Source organism: Patagioenas fasciata, chromosome 2 (genome assembly GCF_037038585.1).
Source record: "Patagioenas fasciata isolate bPatFas1 chromosome 2, bPatFas1.hap1, whole genome shotgun sequence".
Classification (NCBI taxonomy): Eukaryota; Metazoa; Chordata; class Aves; order Columbiformes; family Columbidae; genus Patagioenas; species Patagioenas fasciata.
In genome coordinates this window covers 165,573,022-165,595,267 of record NC_092521.1, presented here as the reverse complement: position 1 = coordinate 165,595,267, position 22,246 = coordinate 165,573,022, and the positions used below count along the sequence as shown (strand labels likewise).

The 22,246-nt window shown below is 38.4% G+C and overlaps 1 protein-coding gene across 12 annotated transcripts in view; it reads right to left on the bottom strand.

Annotated features, from left to right (window-relative positions):
* ADCYAP1R1 (ADCYAP receptor type I) overlaps positions 1–22,246 on the bottom strand; it is a 155,490-nt gene that overhangs the window by 59,213 nt on the left and 74,031 nt on the right. For all 12 annotated transcript variants that reach the window (XM_065830008.2, XM_071805382.1, XM_071805375.1 and 9 more), the window contains one exon: positions 3,264–3,371. In XM_065830008.2, the coding sequence (XP_065686080.1) occupies positions 3,264–3,371 (108 nt within the window). The remainder of the gene's footprint in view (positions 1–3,263; positions 3,372–22,246) is intronic.

Below are 22,246 nucleotides of genomic sequence, written 5' to 3'. Positions count from 1 at the left end.
CGGGAGCACAAGTGTGATGGGAGCAACTGAGGGACCTGGGGGGTTCAGCTGGAGAACAGGAGCTGAGGGGAGACCTTCTGATCTCTGAACTGCCTGAAAGGAGCTTGGAGCATGGAGAGGGTTGGTCTCTTCTCCCGAGGGACAAGCGACAGGATGAGAGGAAACAGCTTCAAGTTGAGGTTGGATCTGGGGAACAGTTTCTTCCCCAAAGGGCTGTCGGGCATTGGAACAGGCTGCCCAGGGCAGTGGTGGAGTCACCATCCCTGGAGGCGTTTACAATGACACATAGATGAGATTCTCAGGGCCATGGTTTAGTGCCAGAGTTTTGTTAATGGTTGGACTTGATGATCCCGAGGGTCTGTTCCAAGGAAAATGATCCTACGATTCTATGGAATCCTAGACAGACAATTTAAAAATATTATTCTTGGCCTTTATTTTATATAGCTCCAGCTACAGTAGAGCTTTTGGTTTGTTTTTGTTTTTTTCTAAAATGTATATTTCTCTTTATTAAACAAATAATATTTCCCATTAACCAGTGACAGATTAGTGAAGTGCTAGAATAGATTGTATTGAGCTAACCTCGTCTTCGAGGAGGGAGACATGTTACATGATTTCTCAAGAGCCCCCTTAGCCTTAATTACTTCAGAAGTGATAACACCGTGGAAAAGAAATTTCATCAGTGAAAGTGAAAAGACACCATATCTGTGTGGGATATAAATAGAAGCATCAGAGACACTCCTGATATAAAGAATAGCTAAGATGTCCATGGCAAAGGTGTGTGGACAGGTTGGCAGTGAGGGAGATTTCCTGTGCTATGGGTGTACACAGCATCACTCTCCATAGTATCAAACTAGAAATATCCTGAGAATTGAATCCAAAGCAGGCAGAGAGAGAGAGAGAGAAAAGTGCTATATTATGTTACCATGTGTTAGCACATCATAGCTAGAGGGTATGTAGGGGGTGTAGATTACAAGCCACAGAAAAGGAGGGGTCCTAGTGGAAATCTAGACAAGTGCTGTATTAAGCAGTAGGCTGCCTGCAGTTATAATATATCAGAAAATAACAGTATATCATCCATCTGCTGATGCGCAACGAATAACATAAAAGTATTTTGCCTGTAGGCTGAAAGCATCACTGAAAACTGGATCATGAAAACTTCTGGCTGAGTGTATATCCTGAGCAAAGGATGACCAGTATTGGTTTGGCAGTCAGGCTGAACGACAAGTAGTCAGTGAAAATTGATTACAAAGTCATGGAAAAGTGAAAACAAACAAACAAAGAAAGAAAATAAAAAAACACACCAGAAAAAGGGAAGATTATTTCCTTACCCATGCTAGATACAAACCCCAAAGGATGCTGGAGTATTGTTTTTTTCTTTTATCACTAAACGTGAATGCCTCAGTAAGTGCCACTGTACCCACTGAGTACTGAACCAATATTACTGCAGTAAAGATTATGTTTAATTATACTGGCTATGATTAAAGCACATAGAATTATAGTAGTAATTATTTATTTATACCTGACAATTTAAAGAGGGACTTATCTTTTCCCGTTCAAAAATTAGGTGCCCCTGGTACTTGCTGAATAAAGAGAAGTATCTCCTAGGTACAGTTAACCTCATAACACTTGGAATAATATAAATTGTCTTCTGTGGGTCTCTTTCTTTTCACTGACTACAGATGGAGTCCAAAGGACTTGCACAGGGAAAACATTCAAATTTCATATGGGTAAATTTAGATGAGGTAAATATGACCCTTAAATATCTTTCCATTTCACAGGAGTGTTGGCACTTGCTTCAGTGTCTGGATGAGTTCAAATGGATGCATTTAAAGGTGAGGATTTAGTGGTACTGGAGCTGTGCATGAAACACTTACTGTCTCCCACAAATTGTGTTCTGTGTGTGGTAACACAGGGAAGGTGGATTTTGGACTCAAGACTGTGAATAATTTGTTGGTAAAATAATCTTTGAGGAAAAGGATTCTGGGGGAAAATTATGACCTTGTTCTTTAAAGGAGAGTACTGATTAAGTGATCTGAAGCAGCCTAGATGGGCACTGGGAGGAGATGGAAAAAACTATGCTAGTTACCAGCAAAGTCTTCTCATTAGCTAACATTGATGGGAGGACTTAATCTCAGTTTAGTCATTCAGCTGGGAAGATAATTTCACAGAATCATGAAAACTTAAAAAAAGGGATTCAAGAGAACATCTAATCAAGCTATATATCTGCTGTGAACAACTTAATAGTTATTTTCTCCTGTTCACACATTCATAATCAAATTTTCATGCATTTCAAAGACTAAAGAAGACTGAGAAAGGAAAAGGAGGTTTTGGCATCACGCAAACAGTAGCTTGCACAGAGGGTCTTCCCATTAAAAAGCACAAGGCAATACTAATAACTAGGTCAAATAGTTAGTATTACCACTATTAAGATAGGTTCTTCTTTTAATAGCAACACATTTGGGAGCAGTGGCTGGGTTGTATAGGGATTGAAGCTGGGATCTCATAGGATCTGGTTACCAAACGCAGTGGATGCATGAGACTGTTTTTCCAGGCTTAAAGTGGTAGATGAAAGAGAGAAAAGAGAAAATGCACCAGCTCAGCTGACCATCTTCAGTATGTTTTGCAAGACAAGAGACAACTCTGTCAGGCAGCAATACATGCTGGAAGCAGAAACAGCCCAAATCTCCGATCTTTCATTTATTTGCTTGGTTGCTTGTACCAGCTGCAAGAGGCAGTAGGATGATGACATTTCATATCTACAGACCACAAAAGAGCATGATGGATCTTCTGCATCTTTCCAGGAGTCTTTAGTTCCCACTGATTCTTCCCTGGACTCCCAGCATGGGAGCTCCTAATAGTTGGTCATCTCATACCTATGTTCTCCTTACTCATAAGAAGAAACTAGTCTGAATTTTAGTTATTTTCTAAACCAGGTTTGAATTCTGATGATTCGTTATCCAAGACCCAAGCACAGTTTGAGGTCTCACTGATTTCAGTGGAGACCCAAGGGTAGAACATTCCCTTTAGCAATTAGAGTTGGTGAAGTTTTTGTGTTGCATAATCCGTGAAGGGTTTTTTTTTCACACATTCCCTCTCACCTCTGTACACATACACATATCTAAGCATCCTGGTTTCCTACTGTATTTTATTTTACTGTTGAGTTTATGATTTTGCTTCACACCAAGTACCTAAGGGAGGTTTTACACTCACGCTGGATGTGCAGCTTTACCAAAGAGGCAAATAACAAAGTGAAAATACTTTACCGTCTTCAGAGATGATAAATCTGAACAGTGCAGGACACTTGACAAAGACGATTTCACCCACGCTTGCAGGTTTCCAGCATGTAATATTATCCCACATTCCTGGGCAACCTATAGGAGAGAAGAAGGGATAAATACAATAGGAGTGGAAATCCATTCCTTTCTTCACATTGTTATTGCACTTTATAGTTGGCTCTTCTATCCATAAAAATGTGCTTTCTTGGAATAATTTTCTGATAAGCTTTCCCTGGAATAAAATAATTTTAATTATTAGGAACAGCATAAAACAGGTAGTTGCATGGCATAATAATGATCAGACTCTGTCCTGGCAGAAGATGACATTGATCAGCCCCAGTTAAATCACTCAAACATACACCAGAAACAAATTTTCCCTTAAGCATGAAATGTACCACCATCTATCTTTCAGTATCACTTAACTGCTGTTCAGTATTGCCGAGTTAAACCTTTAGGCATCTTTGATGTAAATTCTATAAATTTTTCTTGCCTCTAATCCTTGTCAAAGGTCAGGTACTGGTACATTTTGGAATTTGACCCAGGGAGATGACTGAAAACTGAAAAAACAGATTGTGCTTCATGTTACAGCCAGTTTTGTGGATATGAGAGGAAAGCTCACTTATTTCATGTTTTTCATGTTCTTAAAAAAATTGGGAGCAGAAATGTCCTGTATCAGTAAAGAACTATTGTAATATAATTCACTGTCTTTACCACAGTCTTTGGTCTAGAGAATATAAACTCAACATCCAAAGGATAATTTTGACCTCTAATGATTTCTTAGAATCATAGAATAGTTTGGCTTGGAAGGGACCTTTAAAAGTCACCTATTTCAACCCCCCTGCAATAAGCAGCGACATCTTCAACTAGAGCAGGTTGTTCAGAGCCCCATCCAGCCTGGCCTTGAATGTTTGTAGAGAGGTGGATTTCTTGCATTAACTAAAGACATAATTAGGTCTTTAACAACAGTTCGGAGATTAGGCTTCAGGTAACAAGACTGAATTAAAGATCTGAGTGGTAAAGAACCCACGTCCCCTTATAACCGTGCAGGAAGAGGATGTGATGGGACTGTGGATGGAAGGTGTCTTTTCTTAGGATATTGAAAAAATCAGGCTCCATGTGCTATTGAAATATAATAAAGGAGTCTATCTCCTGCTTCTTTCTGATCACTGTGTCAGAGACACAGCAAACTATGACTGGCTTTCAAGAACCAGTTATATCTGCATGGTTCCTTCTGTAATTCTGTAAACCACCATCTTACTAGGTCATAAATCTAGAAGACTTATCCAGTGTACAGAAAATACCAGAATAATCCCTCAGATTCCCTACTAACATCTAAAAAAAAATGACTTGGTAAAGGAATCTCAAATGGTGATCATCTTCTACCTCAGCAGGAAAAGAAAGAAAAACTTAATCTAAGTAACTCTGCTACTTATTTGCATTTGATGTTGAGATTGAGCACATAATCTTATCAGCTGTTAAAAGCCCCAAGCTCCATGATTCTCCAAATGGTTTTCTGTTGATAAGCTCTCTCTTTGACTATGTGCCAAGAAAAATAAGATCTTCAGTAAAAGCAGATAATACTTCAAAGTGTCACACTTTCAGCTTGGCAGAAGTACAATATAATGAGTTTCGGGTGATCAACTCGTAAAAACAGTGTAGATTTTTTCAACTTTTGTGATAGTAGCGAATTGCCATCAGTAGAGAATGTATGTATGCTCACAGGACTGGACTCTGTGTATTTTTTCCATCACCAGGGAATCAAAACCTGTGTTTTTTCACAAAATATAAGCCAGCTACTACCATGTGAGGTGGACAGGGCAGTTCTGAGTGGTACAGGGTTTGAAGAATCCAGCCAGTCTCAAACAACGCTGTTATGATGTTGTAATGATGGCATATGATAGAATATGATAAGCAGTTGATAATTTTTTTCAAATTAAAGGATGTAGCATCAGATGACATAATACAAATTAATAAACATATAAAATCCTGATCCTAGTAGCTAAATTCCTTTATTTTTTGCCAGATGCACCAGAAAAAATACTACAGAAAAAAAAACGTTCATTAAAATATCTCAGGAGCTGGAAACAGGGAATCCTTTACATTTCCCTCTCCTCTCTCTTTCTTCTACTCCTACCCCATTTTGCCAAATGAGGATCTCATTGTGTGAGTACTGTGATTCACGAGAATATCTCCAAAAGTCTCAAAGACTGGAGCTTTAAAAGTTTCATGATACAATCAGCCTACTAAAGATGGAAATCAAGATCACATTAAGAAATACTAGATTGTATTGTCTTTGATAGCTTGTGTCTCTCAACACCGTAGTAACTGTATTTACCATGGAAATCTGAAGGCATATAGTCATAAGTTTATAGTGCACCAATCTATGGCACTCTGTACAAAAGTAAAGGATATGTAAATATCCATGGTAATGAGACATTTGCTTACAAGAGGTGTTAGAGACAATCAAAGTGACTAATGAGATCTTCTGAGAACCACCTGCTGACCTTTCTTGGTTAAATTAAATGGGTTTGATAGGAACAGGGCAAGATTTCTTATTATTATTTCAACATCGGTTGTCTTCCAAACACCGGGATAGCAATAGATGCTGCAAACCAACCTAGAGAAACGCAAGGAAATCTTCATACTGCAGAAAAGAAAGCATAGATATGCAAAAAAAAAAAAAAGGTTTTATAGCACTGTATATGAAATTCAGTTATATCAGGTGGCTATTTTTGTGGTAGTACTACGCATAGTGAAAAAATAGCCGCATTTAAAAAGACATTATAAGTCTGTTGTGCTAGAAAGCACTGATGTGCTGATGTTAAAAAAGAGGGATAGAGAAGCAGAAAGTCAAGTAAGCTGCCTTAGGTACGAAAACAGGTGAGTGATGGAGAATGCAAATAATTCACTATCAATGAGAATTTTGCCTGGTTGTGCCTAGAAAAACATATTTGGGAAAGCAAACCAACAAAAAAACCCCAAACAAAACAATAACAAAACCACAAAACCAAGGGAAGAGAAAAACAAACAAAACACAAACCAAAACTAAAACAAAATACAGAGATATTTAGAAGAGTAAAGAAAAGGATGACGATACTTTAAATGTAATAAAAGCCAGCGTGCACAATTCCCTTACATTTGTAAACCATGATACAGCCAGCAACTCCTGCTGGGTGAAATCTGCCCACGGAAATCAATGTGACTTGAGTATGAAACTGCACAGTGGGGTTCTCCTCTAGCACTGGCACTCGATCTCCTTTGCCATGCAGGGATGTCCTAGGCAGCCTTGAAAGACGTAGCTCAGACACAGCAAGCAGCAAGTTGCAGCTCGAAGCAGACACATTTTCCTGCTTCTTAGCATGTTAGAAATTGGTAACAACAACAGACAGTCTTAAAGAATCAGATTTCATGCAGAACAGAGGGAAAAGTGGTTGTCTTGCTAATGGACGGGCTTGAAAACAGGGTGCAAAACTCTGGCCTCCCTTCCCGCGCCTGCACTGCACCCTGCAGACTGAATTTAACGTTTGGTAAACTTTTTAGGATTCCTATCAGTTAACGTAAGTGATGTAAATCTTGGCATTTGATCTTGAGTAACTACTTACACACTGTTTGTAATATGGGCAGAAGAGTGTTTCATCTTATTCAACCAGTCACCTCTCCTCTGATTGTTGTCATCACTTACAAGAACGAATCCTGCCTGCAATTGCTAACCTAGAGATGTATATCGTTTCAGTTCTAGGTCAGTCTGCTCATATAGCAAAGATTGACTTGCAAAACACCTGATCACGAACTACAGAGACTAGTGACCTTGCAGCTTTAGACACTTTGCCTGCACAATTAATTGAATCTTGCTTTGACACATACCTCAAGACTGTTGGATCAAGTGTCCTTTAGCTGAATGTTGCTTGTTATATGCTAAAAAGATTGTGTAATGCAATATGCACATATGTAACCAATCGGCTCTTTAGGGTGTGAACGCAGTAATAAGATCTTGTGTATAATGTCTTTTACTTCTCTTGCTGACATGCCGGCTTTATTCCAGCATCCAGACCTGTGCAACTCTGTAATAAAACAGTATCTTGTCTCCAGGTGCTAAATTTGGCTCATTTGTATGCACACCAGGTAAGGAACTCTGTTTTGGGGACAACATGATGGGATGGATGATCCTTTGGGAGCCTGTATCCCTCATTACTGATGTTTGAGGAAACACAAAGTAGTCATTCAAGTACTGGATTATTATTATTACTACTTTTTTTAATTCAGATGGCTAAGACTTACCCTTTTACGCCATTCAGTTAAGCAAAATTTACTCTGCAGTTCACGGAGAGACACTTTCCAGATAGGGATCATCCCATTTTAAGGTGATGGTGACTACTCTCAGTAGAACGAGGCTAAGACTCAGCTTAGCCTAGACAGCTGCCTAATCAATGGCTGAATCTTGTGTTCCCCATAGGATCTCTGTGGTTTTTTGGAGCAGACATGGAGAGCTGAGGTGACCTGTAGCTATGAAGACTCCTTCAACCACTTTCTGATCCTGAGTGAAGGAGTCCAGCTGAGGACTGGAACACGTTACTGCTGGCTATGAATGGTGCTAGCACAGCCGTCCAGCGCCTGAGCAATTCAAACCACAGGTAAATCACAACACATGATCAATCCTTACATCTCTGCCTCAAGCTTCTTCTATAGAAGTGCAATAAAACTCATGTTTGGACTGCAAGCTCCCTGCGGCAGGATCCACCTTTCACTGTTCTTGTGAAACGTACTTCAAAAAATGAGAGTCTTGGTTTCAGCTGAATCCACAATATGGATTTTACACGAATTTCATTTGAAGCCCATGATGCCTAAGCTTAAATTCAATATTGTTGAAGCTGAGAGGTGTGCTTCATATACCTAAGGATAGGTATGACCTGACAGCAACTGAAAAAGAACAGCTTTTTCAGAGAAAGGTCAAATTTTGTAACAAGGAGGAAACTATGGATATTTATCATTGCAGAATCTTCTGATGCAATTTTAAAATTATACCTAGCACTAAAACCATTCTAGACATCCTCCCTTCGTGGAGGTTCACACAAGTCTTGTTCCTGTCCTTCACTTTAAATTAAGCCTCCAGGAGCAAAACAGTCTCTCCCTAACCTGATACTCCTGGTAGCTGAAAGTCTCCCTTCTTGCCTGAAATGTCTGGACAAGCACCAAGAAGAAAAATTAAAAAACCCGACGTAAACCATGCTAGCAGAACAGAAATGATAAAGAGTTCTTCTGAAATTGCTTAGCATCCCTTATCTTCTTTTTCTCCTCTGCCTAGGTCTGTCTTGAGAGTCTTAGTTTTGATAGTGGCTGGACATAAAACCAGATTTTAGGCAGCCCCATAGTTGAAGTTCACCAAGTTCAAAGAAGGGACCTCTCTTTAAATCCACTGAGGATAGAACCTGTTATCTTCCACCAACACAGAGTCACTATGTCACCAGGATTATGTCCAAATAGTTCTTTTTCTATAGATTTATGTCCTATTTCCTCGTGGTGGCTCTACTGCAATACCCTGATTTACATTCACTATCTTTAAATGCTCTTAACTGTATCCACAACATCCTACCATGTCTTTATTCTGTACCTCGTGCAACATGCCTCCTTCCCATGTCCGCTAACTTTTTGGTTAGAGAAAGTGCAAAAGCAGAGATATTTGTTTTGCATGGCAATACCCTGTGTACTATGTAACTGCTCACTTATTCAGTCCTCTTCACAAAGGGGGTAAGTCCTACCTGTCCCCTTCATCATGACAAGAATTATTATGACATCTTTATTGTACTCAGCACACCACCATTTTCAAAAAACATATAGGAAATTGCAGCTTTGAGACTACTGTACCCCTGTCAAATGTTGCTGACTTTATTCAGTGGACTCAAAATTATTGGGTGAAGGGGAAGAGTAAAAAGAGGAATGGCAGAACAAGGGACAAAGGGACTGATGGATCCATATACAGACAAAAGGGAATGGACGAGAATTTGCATAAAATTTGTTTCTTTGGGAAATAAGAATAAATGTAAATACATAAACGTTATACTTCTGTTTTCTTCATGTATAAAAATAAAGGCTTGAGATAGGAATCCACCCTTTTGACTTGCAACATTCAATTTGATTTTCAGTTTCTCTCCTCATTTATTAGTTTAAAATATCACCTTCAAGGTCATATTGCCTTCAGGAGAGTAATATCGAAGGAAATGTAATGTTACAAGCCAGCATATTAAACTGAATTATGCTATGTACAATAACTTTTAAAGGGCATACTACATATAAAGCCTTTCAGAGAGATGGAGAATGAGACAGGTGCTCTCTGTTCTTTCATAAATCTAAGTAAATACAGAAATAAATAAAGGCTTAAGCAAGGCCTGGGTATGGGGCCTAGATTTTCAAAAGTAATTGCCATTTCAAAGTAAAGTTATCTTATAGAAGCTCCTATAACCAAAATAGTCATTCTGTAGTTGTTTCAAGTTGGGAGGCAAAGTTAAAACACTGTCAGATTCAGTAGTCTCTTCTGAAAATCCAGGCCATGAGAGAGTAAAAAGAAAAAACAACTGAAATTCCAAATTTACAAAAGGGAAGAAAAAAAAAACAGTAAAGGAAGACATTCTGTGTTGGAAAAGAGAATACTTGATCACGCACTAGAAAAAAAAGAAGTCATTCCTTCCTTAAAATGTCTTATGTAGAAAGCAGGCATGAAAGATGTGTACAAAGGGAAGCTGATCAGAGAAAAAGGAAATTTGTTTTCCCTCCTAGTTCTGCTCCTAAGAGATTTTGGAATTATTTGGACAAAGTGTATGTGTTCTTTCAACATACGCGATTTGAACCAGCTATTAAACTAATAATGTGTTCATCTATCCAAGATGCATCCAAGATGCACTTTGCATTGTCTAACATGATATTCATTCACTTTAACAGTATAAACAGTACATACGTAACTCTGAACTAAGTTCTTCTGCATTTCTTTTACAATACAAGAAGAAAACCAGAAACCTCCAGAGGGCACTTCTAGGAGGTTTCCAAGATAAATTATCCTCTGGAGGTGCATATTTTCTTCCACTGATTAGAAAAGGCACTAAGAACAACCTGAATCTTAGGCTTAAAACAACTGGAATTAGAGCAGAAGAATTCTACATGTACACTCCAAGTGACTCAGATACAGCTGTATGTAAAGAAAAATAAACTGTGGTCAAGCTTACCAGCAGCTGAGCCACCTTAATATTTTCCATTACCTTTTTCTGGATAATTGCTTCCAGTGGTGTAAAGTTATTCAACACTGTATTGTGACTATTTAGAATCTGTGGTTTGTGTAATGATAATGATATAAATGATGATAACGTTTTCTACTGGTACGTCATTATCAGTAAAGTGAGTTGCTTTATGAGATTATATTTTGAGAGATTTAAGACATACTAAGTGCAGCACTGTTTTCAAAGAAGTATCAGTCTAATTCATGAAAGAGTATATTGGAAGAACTTAGTAGATAAGAAGTGAAATATCTCAACTAAGTTAATCCTACATCATATTAAAAACTGAAGTGAAAGAAACAGAGAGGTTTTTTTTTTCTTTTATTGGAACAGTGGGTTTTATGGCATAACAGTAGAAGAAGATGAGCTGAAGATAGCAGGGTTTAGCTCTCAAAATATTAAGTGCGTGTGCTTTGCATTTGCTAAACATAAATTGTATATTTTAGAATGGAGAGCCAGACTTCAGACTTCAACAAGAGGATTTCACCTGGTTTGGATGTCCTGCATCACTCTAGCACATTGGTTCACCTTCTGACCACCTTAGGAATGAGCCACATGAATTATAAATTAGAACTCTATCCTTATTCCTATTATTTTAGTGGGGAAAAAAAATAGATACAAATACACACACAAGTCACCGTTTGGCCATAACCTGTCTCAAATCTGAAAAGATAATTAAGATCTCATTTGTGGAAAAATTCAGCTGTTAGAACTATTCCCCTCAAGAGGGTAATTGGTTCGTGTCTATGTCTCACATGAAACACACCTCAAAAAGAAATATTAATACTAAATTATTGTGTTTTTTTCTTGAATATTCTACACATACCAAAGGTCAGCTTTTAAGTGGAGCTGTTATCTATAATTAGAGAGGTGTAAACATTTTTTCTTCATTTAAAGCTTTTTGATTCTTTACAATCGCAGGATATTTATTCTAAGCTACACTTATTGCTGTTCTCGCATTGTTACCTGCCAAGAAAACCTCATCCAAGAAAATCTCCAGAATCCTTTAAGTGCTGCCAACCAGTTGGCATTAGATAAGCTTTGGAGAGTTTTAAAGGGCAACTTCAGTTTGGCAAAATCTTTGGAACATTTCTTTGTCTAATACAGAAGAGTAAAAAGCTAATAATCTGTGAAATGGAGAGGTGTGGGTTTTTTAAAAACTTTGTTTAAATATAATAAAAAAAAAATTGGTTATTCATCTATGAGCAAGTCATCACTTTGCTGCTCTGGAGGCAGAGAGACACTGTGAAATTAGCAAAAAAAAACCTGGGAGATTTTATGTTAGCACTGCTGGAGGACAGAATGACACTAACAAGCTGCCAGAACGTGAGCCAGTGCCAAGCTCACCAGCTGCAGATAATGAGGCATCACTAGGACATGGGTTATGTGAGATCATGGGGTAGTGCTGGAGGCAGCCTGGCCTGGAACAGCTGGTACCCCCCACTTTTTATTGCAGGAGGGCAGCCGAAATAACTGTCATCGTCCTGCTCCAGCATCACACCATTCTGACTCACTTCCCTTCCTTGTTAGGAGGAGGAGAAAAGATCATAGAATGATAGAATCATTTTGGTTGGAAGAAACCCACAGGATCATCAAGTTCAACCATAACCTGAATCTAGCACAAAACCATGTCCCTAAGAACCTCATTTAAACACCTTTTAAACCCCTCCAGGGCTGGTGACTCCACCACTGCCCTGGGCAGCCTGTTCCAATGCCAGACAGCCCTTCTGGGAAGAACTTTTTTCCCTAATATCCAATCTAAACCTCCCCTGGTGGAACTTGAGGCCGTTTCCTCTCATCCTATCACTTGTCCCTTGGGAGAAGAGACCAACCCCCTCCATGCTCCAAGCTCCTTTCAGGTAGTTCAGAGATCAGAAGGTCTCCCCTCAGCTCCTGTTCTCCAGCTGAACCCTCCAGGTCTCTCAGTTGCTCCCATCACACTTGTACTCCAGCCCTTCACCAGCTTTGTCTCCTCCTCTGTGCTCTCTCTAGCACCTCAATGTCATTCTGATGAGGGGCCCCAAACTCAACATGGTATTCAAGGTTTGGCCTCTCCAGTGCTGAGTACAGTGGCACAATCACTTCCCTGGTCCTCCTGGCCACACTGCTCCTGATACAAGCCAGGATGTTGTTGGCCTTTTTGGCCACCTGGGCACACACTGGCTCATAGTCAGCCATTGTCCATCAACACCCCCAGATCCCTCTCTGCTGGGCAGCTTTCCAGCCACTCTTCCCCAAGTCTGTAGCACTGCCTGGGGTTGTTATGTCCCAAGTGCAGGATCCAGCACTTTTCTTTATCAGTTCTATCTTCTATTAATTCTCCAGCCCGATAGAAAGGGGGGAAAGGAGGCTTTTCCACCAGTGCCTAGAAAGCTCTGCGTATTTCACACTAGCACAAATCTTAATCCTTAAGTGACTGATATCCAAGTAATTTCTAGGAAGACCAGACTAAAAATACCAGCTAAAGTCTGCAGAGTTAAGACATAGCTTGAGAAGAAAGCAATACAATAAGAAACAAAAAGATGTGTTGCCCTTCCAGAAAGCCTTACCTTCCTCCATCACATCCTTTCCAAATAGATCCTCCCCTTCACTGGCACAACCTACCCATAAATAAGTGATTGACAACACCAGGGTGGAGCATTATCAGCTGCATCCTATCTTTTTGAAGAGTTTCAATTAATAATATTAACTAAGCCTAAAGTTGGCTGAGGTGATGGAGGAGCTGGATATTAATATAGGTATATATAAAACATAAAATATTATAGAAATATTTATAATATACATAAAATACTATACATAAATTTTCCCCACAAGTATTAATGTGCCTCAGAGAGAACCCTGGTCTTCAACTGGGGCTGTAGGTAAAGAATCTTTCCAAACTGTATAGCTGAACTTTATCCACTTTTCCCACTCATGGAGAGTAGTAATATTTGGCCCATTATAAGATTCAGGGGCCTGTGAAGAAGACATCTGTAAAAATCACTAAGATTAGTTGCCATGGATACAGAGAAGGTAGAAATTTTTACAGCATGTCTTTTTGGTGGTTTTGAGTCTATTTTCCTTTTAAAGTGGAGAGAGAATTTGATTGCATGGAAGAAAATGAGAAGATTTAGTAGCAGTTCTCTTGAGCATTGGGGTTTCCCAAAAATATAATAAATTCAGGGCTTCAAATCTGCTCTGCCATAAAATAAAAAAAAATGATAACATATTCTTTTGATTTGTTACTTTCTAATTATCTCACAACAGCATTAAAGTCGGGCTAAAATGGGACACAAACCTTGAAACTTTCTGTGGGTATTGGGTTATGTGCCAATCATAAAAAATCCCCAACATAGTAGAGCAGAATTTTCAATGGGACTTATCAGGCAAAACCTCAGATCAACAGATGCTTAGTTAATAACATTTGTCAGGAATTTTGACTTGTTTCTTAAGGGATAAATACACCAAACAAAACAGACAGACATTGAACAACTGAAAATAACAACTGACCTCAAGTCTATATGACTGAGAATTTTAGAACTTCTATTAAATTCTGTTACACAGATATTAACTTCCCCCAAAGGTATTCACAAATTATCGTTGTTATTCAAGTTTCATGGTAGCTTTGGGGCTAAGAAGATTTTCTGTTCTTTTTATAGCTGAAAAAAAAACCCAACAAAACAAAACAAAATAAATTGTGATACTGACAGCTAAAGACTCTCAAGAGCAAGAGTTGTAACACAGCTCAGAAGAAAGTTGTCCATTTATATTCAGACTCCTGTCGTCCTCACTTTCTTGCTTTTCTATTGTTTATAAATAGAGTTATCTCAGTGGAAAAGACACGTCTGTAGTAGAATATAAATTATAACAGAACTTGGGCCAAACTCATTCCTGATGTAATCGCAGTGACGCCAATGTGAATCCTCTTGAGAGGCATTTGTTCTTTGTTTACTCGTTCAAATCTTCTAAGAATGAGAAATGACTGAATTAAATAACTTAATTTCTTCCAGTGTGCAAATTCCATAATCTCTCCTGGAAATTGTTCTAGTGGTGAGTCAAGCAATTCCTTATTAGAGCCCATGGGACCTTATGATCTAGTGTAGGAAACAAAGGAAATAAATACATTATAAAAAGCCAGTTCATACTCTGTTAAGACGCATGTTAACACATTATATTTCATACTCCTGAACAGGAAGACAGAAACTGCATTTTGTTCAAGCTTTTGGAGTAACTTAAAAAGAAACCTTGAAGCAAAGGTGTGATTCGATAACAATGTCAGAGTTTAACAAAGCCTTTCTCCTGTTTCATATTGAATTTCTCTGACTCTGCCCGCAATGCATTCAGAGAGTAGAAAAAATAAGACCAAAAAATAAATGAAACCCAGCCTTACAAGGATTTTCATACATCTGAGAAATCTCGATCAATATGAAAGAGACTAAAGGAAAGATATTACGGTTCAGTAAGTTCTCAGCCACTAGATGCCTTCCTGTCTGAAGTAAAAGATATAATAAAGACATATTGTTTGATCTGAGCAAGTTATAATCTGGAGTCAGTGAAAACACCATGTGAGGGATATCAATAGATGAAAATGGAGGTAGAATGCATGATGAAGAAGGAAAAAGGAGATGCTGGTATGAAGATTTTTCATGATCATCCCCCTGGTAATAAACAGTAGATGCTTTCACTTCTATTTTTTTCTGGAAAGATTTTTTTAACAGAGACAGAAGGGGAAAAAAAATGGAATGTAGACTGGGAAGGAACCACTGTGCCATCACACCCAGACCAGCACCATCACCAGTAAAGAGATGCCATATAAACTTAATCCAAAAAAAGTAAAGGTGTACACACTGCTCACAACTCAGCTAAGGACTCTTAATTCCAGGGTCATGGTTTCAAGCCCCATGTTGGGAAACAGAAAGGACTGTGGTGGGTTGACCTAGGCTAAAGATGCCAGATGCCCACCAAGCCGCTCTATCACTCCCCTCCTCAGCAAAATCGGGTGAGGAGAAAATGAGATAGGAAAAAAAACCTTGTGGATCAAGATAAAGGCAGTTTAATAAAGCAATAGCAAAGGCTGTGCATGAAAGCAAAAGAAAACAAAAGATATATTCTCTACTTCCTATCATTAGGTGATATCCAGCCACTTCCCAGCAAGTAGGGCTTCAGTGTGCATAGCAGTTTCTCCAGAAGAAAAATGTCATAGTAACAAACAGTTCCCTGCTCCTGCTTCTTTCTCTTAGCTTTTACTGCTGAGCAGACACCATATGGAATGTCCCTGTGGTCAGTTTGGGTCAGCTGTCCTGGCTATGTCTTCTCCCAAGATCTTGCCTACTCCCAGCCTACTGGGCAAGGAGGGGGAATGTTGAAGAGCAGACTTGATGCTGTGCGAGCACTGCTCAGCAGTAGCCAAAACACTGGTGTGTTCTTAACACCTTTACAGTCACCAATAAAAATCACAGCACTGTGAGGGCTGCTATGGGGAAAATTAACTCCATCTCAGCCAGACCCGATGCATTTGTGTAAGCTACAAAATACAAGACCTCCCAAAAGCCTGTAGTAAACGACAGAAGACTGAAACTCATACACATCATAATGAGACAGAGGAAAAGGTGTGCGGGACTATGGTGGGTCCCTGAATTCACTGACAAAGGGCATGGGAACAGAAATTAGCCTTGAAGATATTAAGGTGTATCCTTGAGAGAGAAGGGAGTAAAAGAATAGCATTGATGATAGCAAAATTAGCCAATGATATGTTATTGCTGTAACTTGTAATCAATAGTGAAGAGACACATGAATTGGTAAAACTGTATAAAACTGCACTTGTGTCAATAAATGGCATCTACTACTTTCATCCTGGAAAAACTTGTTCTATGTCATTTGACTGTCTCAACTGCAACAAAAAGGAAAGAAGTGTTTCTGATGTCCTAGGTACATGAAACATGTTAGATGAAAATGTCCAGATAACCGTAGGAAGTGGACACAGGAAGCCCCAAAATTTTAGTTGTGGTAATGCAAAACCTGAACTGTTAGAGATGAGAGAGTTCCCCTTTGCTTGCCTTTAGATCAGATCCTTGGAGAACAAGTGTGGTAGATGTGTCTTTTTTGTCTGAAGACTGGAAAGATCCAGGAAGCAATGGGAAGCAGTCATCAGAGGGTGCTGAAGATGCGATCACTACTGGCAGAGGTCCAGTATCATCAGTTTCAACTTCCAGACATAAAGAGAAATGCATCAAACCTCCAACGCTACTGGTTTAGTCACTACATCCATTGAAGTAATTCCAGTAGTCTTTGTAGGAAGTGATATTTTGGGAAGAATTTGGGAAAAAAAAGTGTCTGCAGATCTTCATTTTCCTTTTGCTTACTCCTGTAAGTAGGGAGTTAATTCCAAAAAAGTCAATGAGTTTCCCCATGTATAAAGCTGCTATAGGTTGGAGACTATTTGGCTTGGAGAATTTAGAGATGGGTTAAAAAAAGAAATATGAAAATTATTTAAGTATATTGTTCCTTCTCCCTCACTTCTTACTAGAAAAGATTAAAGACCTAGTAGGAAGAGAAATTGTTCTGTGGTGTTGCTCACAAATATGTGTGGGTAGGTAATTACACTCCCATCTGAAGTAATAAATAACTATGAAAATTTGCATGCATATAATCAATATTCTTTTACTAGTGGCATTTATTGAACTGTGGAATAATTATGGAAAATAACAGAAAATAAGGCTAAAGGGACCCACAGAGGTCATAAACATTATTCCACTTACCCAGGCAAAATAAACCACAACTAAAATATCTGAAAGGAAGTTTGAGATTTCTCATTTTCTGTGACATTCTTATTACCCGGACAAAGAATAAGAATAGTACGTTACGGGGTACAATTCTCCACACTTGAGTAACAGAGTAAAGGTCCAGAAACATCTTTATGTTTTAATGATTTGATAATTTTTGACTTGCAGGGACTGTGATAGAATCAGTGTTATATTTAAAGACGCTTCATGATATTCTGAGAGTAAACAGCTGTTCTATTACTCAACAGATAGAAAAATAACCTTAACTGTAAAATCCAGTTAGATGTAGCAGTTATTTGTAGGTATAGGCTCATACTTATGCAGTTTTGTAGTATAAGTATGTATTTATATATATTCTCAGGTAGGTTACTCTGTCCGTAGACTGTTTAGGGGTACAGGTAAAAGAAAAATTAGAAAGTGCACAAAAAACGTTCCATTAAGTGAGAAATCTTATTGCTATGTACAGGAATGATCACCTGTTGTAATTATGCCATTCGAATTTTATTTATCTGTTCTCAATCCAGAAAAATAATGGCAAACTAATCAGTGATTCTGGTATATCCTGTATGAAGACAATTATGAAATTGTTCTACTAACTGGGGGTACTGTATTTAATTTGGTTCTAGCTTATTCAATTATAATAACAATGGGTTCTGTTTTAAGTCGTTTGTAGGTTATCAGAGAGGAGGTAGAATTATATTAGTCATTTGGCTGTACGACCAAAAACCTGGAGCAGATTCAAGTACTTTCACGTCTTGGGAACAAAGATGAGGCATGTTCTCAAAATGTATACAACAGTCCTTCAGCGCATTTAATTAATTGTTTGTGGTCATTATTTTAGTTTGGCTTTGCTTTTGTCACATGGCTTGAACATACTCTTGTTACACACCCTAATAATAGTTTTTCTTTCCTAAAGCATTTAATTGTTCATTGACTTCTATTTACAGTATTTTTTTTCCACACAGGTCCTGGTTAACCACTCAATTATGGATTATTCTAACCTTGTCTTTTGTTTTGGTCGTGATTTCTAGTTGTATTGTTTCACTGTGCTTGTTTTGATTTGTTTCTCTCTAAAGGAAACAAACCAATCAGTTCTAGTAACTGTGTGAACACGAAATGTACGGCTTGATTACCAAAAGTGCAAGCTGCTCTGGAACGGCAGGTGTGCAGGATGTCTGAAATGGCTTTTAAGGTAATCAGAAAAGCGAGGAAAAGGATCAATAAGTAGAGCAGATCCAGGTGCTTTTCCACAAGACTTGACTACCTGTTCTTGAAGGGTGAAAACCCCACCATGTAACTTCAGACATGTGTCTTACATCTCACAGACACAGACAAACAAAAGAAAACAAAAAACCACAAACAGACAAAAAACCCAAATCAACCAACCAAACAAACCCCCCCCAAACACAAAACCCACAGAGAACAACAACAAGAAAACAAAAAACCCCAACACACAACAAACAAACAACCCAGTCCCAGAGAATAAATGTGAGTTATGGAGAAATAGGAAATACAGGACTGGAAACAGGCAACTTTGAAATTACGGATACACCCTGAGTGGGACTTAGCTCTCATATTAAGACGCCTTAATTTAGGTGTTTTAATATGCAAAAGGAATGTAAATCTCAGTATCTATCAACTGTACAAGGAGTTTTGGGAGACTAGCCAGCTAATTTAGCCATTAAATTAGATGTCTAACATCCACTGATGCAATTCTTCCCCAAGGACGTCATTTTCCCCTAAATACAGAGCCCACTACAGTTGTCTTTACTGAAACATGTACAAAAAATGCCTCTTGAAGTCAGTGGAAGTTGAGTTTGGAGACTGAGAGCAGCAGAATTACATCTGGAGAAGAACAAGAGCTGCTCCTGGTGCTGAGTGCAGAACACACCCACCACAGGTTGAGTATTTGCTACACTTATTTTGGGAGAAAAGGTGTGTTTAGTTTAAGAATTCTCAAAGTCATAAAAGTGATTTATTAGTGACCTTTTCATAAAACAAGCTGGTGGTAGCTATAAATATATTATTAGCTGGGAAGTGAGTCTATTTGGATATTTCCGAATGGCTTGAGGTTCAAAACTGCCCATGCTAAAAGCAAAAGTGCCTCTAAGCTACATGTTTACAGTATGGTGCAAGAGAGAAGTAATTACTTTGATTCATCTGTAAATCATTTCTTAGACATTATGTGTTCATCGAGCTGTCAAAATCATGAGGCTTCATGGCATCCAGGAGCAAAATTCAGAAATGAGAAAAGGAAGAAAGAACATTTATTTTAACTGAGATCAATCTGATGTCTGGATGGTGAGTTTTCTGAATTACGTTCCTTTTGAACTATCTGGCAGGAATAATGCATATATTTGAAAAAATAAACAAAACCAAAATTGGACTGTAACATTCAATGTTCCTGTAGATATGAAATGAGGGAAAAACAGGTCACACACCAATAGGAGAGAAAGTAAGCTGTCCTGCTTCTGAAGTATCTGAAATTAACAAATTCTCTAATTTTTTTTTCCTACAGAGGAGCCTACATGTCCACTTTAAGCAAATGTTTTGCTTTCAACCAGCCAATGTGAGACTACTTTCACCTTTAGACTCCAGCGAAATATTGTTGAAGTATTCTTGCACCATGGAATAATCTATTTCTGCAGTGCAATTCAAATTAGGAAATGAAATCTCAAGCTGAGAAGCATAACAACAGCACAGGCCAAGTTAATATTTTTTTTGTAGTATAGCATGCAAAATTCTTCTATCTAGAATGGAATACTTCAACCCATTAAGCTTTATGACTCCCAAAACAAAATGCATTGAGTTCTTTGCTTTGTTTCTTTTACAAAAGTTGGAAAACTACATGAAATTGAGATATCTCTCCCTTTTTCCTTTCCCGTTCCTTCTATTTCACAGGATGATTTTGAGGAAGGAATTGCACATTTTACTTTGCTCCCTTTCTGCAGGAGCAAATTACCACGCACATTTGTAGTCACCTGTGCTGTCTAGCAGCTTATCTCCCTTTTCCCACCTTCATCCTCCCTTGTCTAAGAACTAAAAAAAGTACAATGAGTATGGAACGTGCAGTTCCTGATGCCTTGTTCTTCAAGTGACAGAAGAGGCCATGAAGTTCAGCAGATACTGCAGAGCTTTCTCCACTTTCTAAATCTCTTCAGCATCCTGCGGAGGAGATCAAGATCTGATCCATTGTGATTTCCAACAAAAGAAAGTGCATAGCTTAAGTGTCAAATGAAAAAGAAATATTAAGAACTTTGGTGAAAAAAAAATAGGGTTTAGTAGAGGTTAAGGGAATTGATATTCAAGTCGTTATTATGCATGTAAGTTATTTTGTACTTCTGCTTTTGAAGGTAAGTAAAACTGAGTTATCTCATTTTTGCCATGGTGAGAGGAATACATACAGATATTTTTCTACTGCTTAGCAGATGGAGTAGTTAATAATTTGTTATAGTACTATAACTTGCTCGTCTGTCTGAAGATGATTTAACTTACTGTTTTTCAGTGTTATTTTGCTGAGGAAAAATCAATATGCACGATCTGTCAGAAGTCCAAATTATTACACTCATTCCACTGCATATATTATTAAGTAGGCAGTTTCCTCTAATGAAGTTCTTGGCTTAAGTTTGTAAAGTATATTAAGAAGTAGGGGATGTAGCTCAGAAGAAGCTGAAACAAGAAACGAAACTGCACAACTGGGCAATTTTTGTCATTGGCCAACTATGTGAGAACATCAGTACTAGGTGAAGTTTCATCAGAAAAAACAAACAAACAAACAAAAACATTTCACAGTAAAGAACAGGACAAGAAGACCAAGAAGACTCTCTTCAGTCTTTGGTCTAGCAACACTTGATCCATGACTAGAGCTTTCTGAGTGATCCTACAAAAAATTCAGATACCAAAAGGAGTGATTCTAAGTGTACAAAACGTGGTATGTCTGAATGTTCCTCCAGAAGCCCATACTCTGGTGGAAAGGAAGTGATTCTCCAGACTGTACAGAAAATCTTCCCATTGAATTTATTAATGGAAAGTCATCGGAATTGGTTCTAACCACTTCTTGTTCCCATCACATTTACTGTTTTCCCAATTAGTGGTCCAAGTACAGGCACTAACAAAGCAAGCAGTAACTGGCAAATGCGTTTTCCGGAGTGCAATTCAACTGACCAATTGCCAACATCCACATTTGGATAGTTTACAAATTTTTTGTAGGATTAGATAGAAATAGACAATCCTAGAGAACAATGTCTCTCGTTTGAAAGCAAACATCTGAAAGAGGTCTGATGAGCCATTCCCCCAAGAAGCCAACTTTTGTCCATTGATTGTGAAGGCATCTTCAGGACAAGAGCCAAGATAAAAAGTATATATGGCATAGAAATCTCAAGTTCCATGAGAAAAACACCATGCTGTCTCCATGAAAAACAAAACAAAACAAAACAAAACAAAACAGAACAAAACAAAACAACACCATGATATTGTTCTCATCTTCATATCAAGGTACAGAAGAATAACCAAGGAAGTTAAAATAATGGTAGGCTCATAAAAGTCCCATTTTATCCAGAAAATAGAGTTCAACCAGTTCACTTCCTGGGCTGTGTCACCTGTTAAATCTACTTCTAATGAGAGACTGAGTGAAGGCATGAATAGAAACACGGCAGAAATAGGACACTGCATGATGCTTGATGACCATCATAGTCTTTTCATGCAAATGATTAACTGGGTGACCACAGTCTCCATGTGTATGTAAAGGAGGGGGTCTGGCCACACTTTTCTGCAGCAGGTCACAGGCTGGAGCATCATTCCCACACAATTCTCCTGGAAAATCTGTGCATTCCCAAGTTTATAGTCCTGTCAGCTGATGAAAAACCAGTGTCATACACTCTGTCTCTGTTCTAGTGTCTCTGTTCCCTGTTGTGCCTGTTCCCAACACAGAACCAGAAGAAGGAACAAG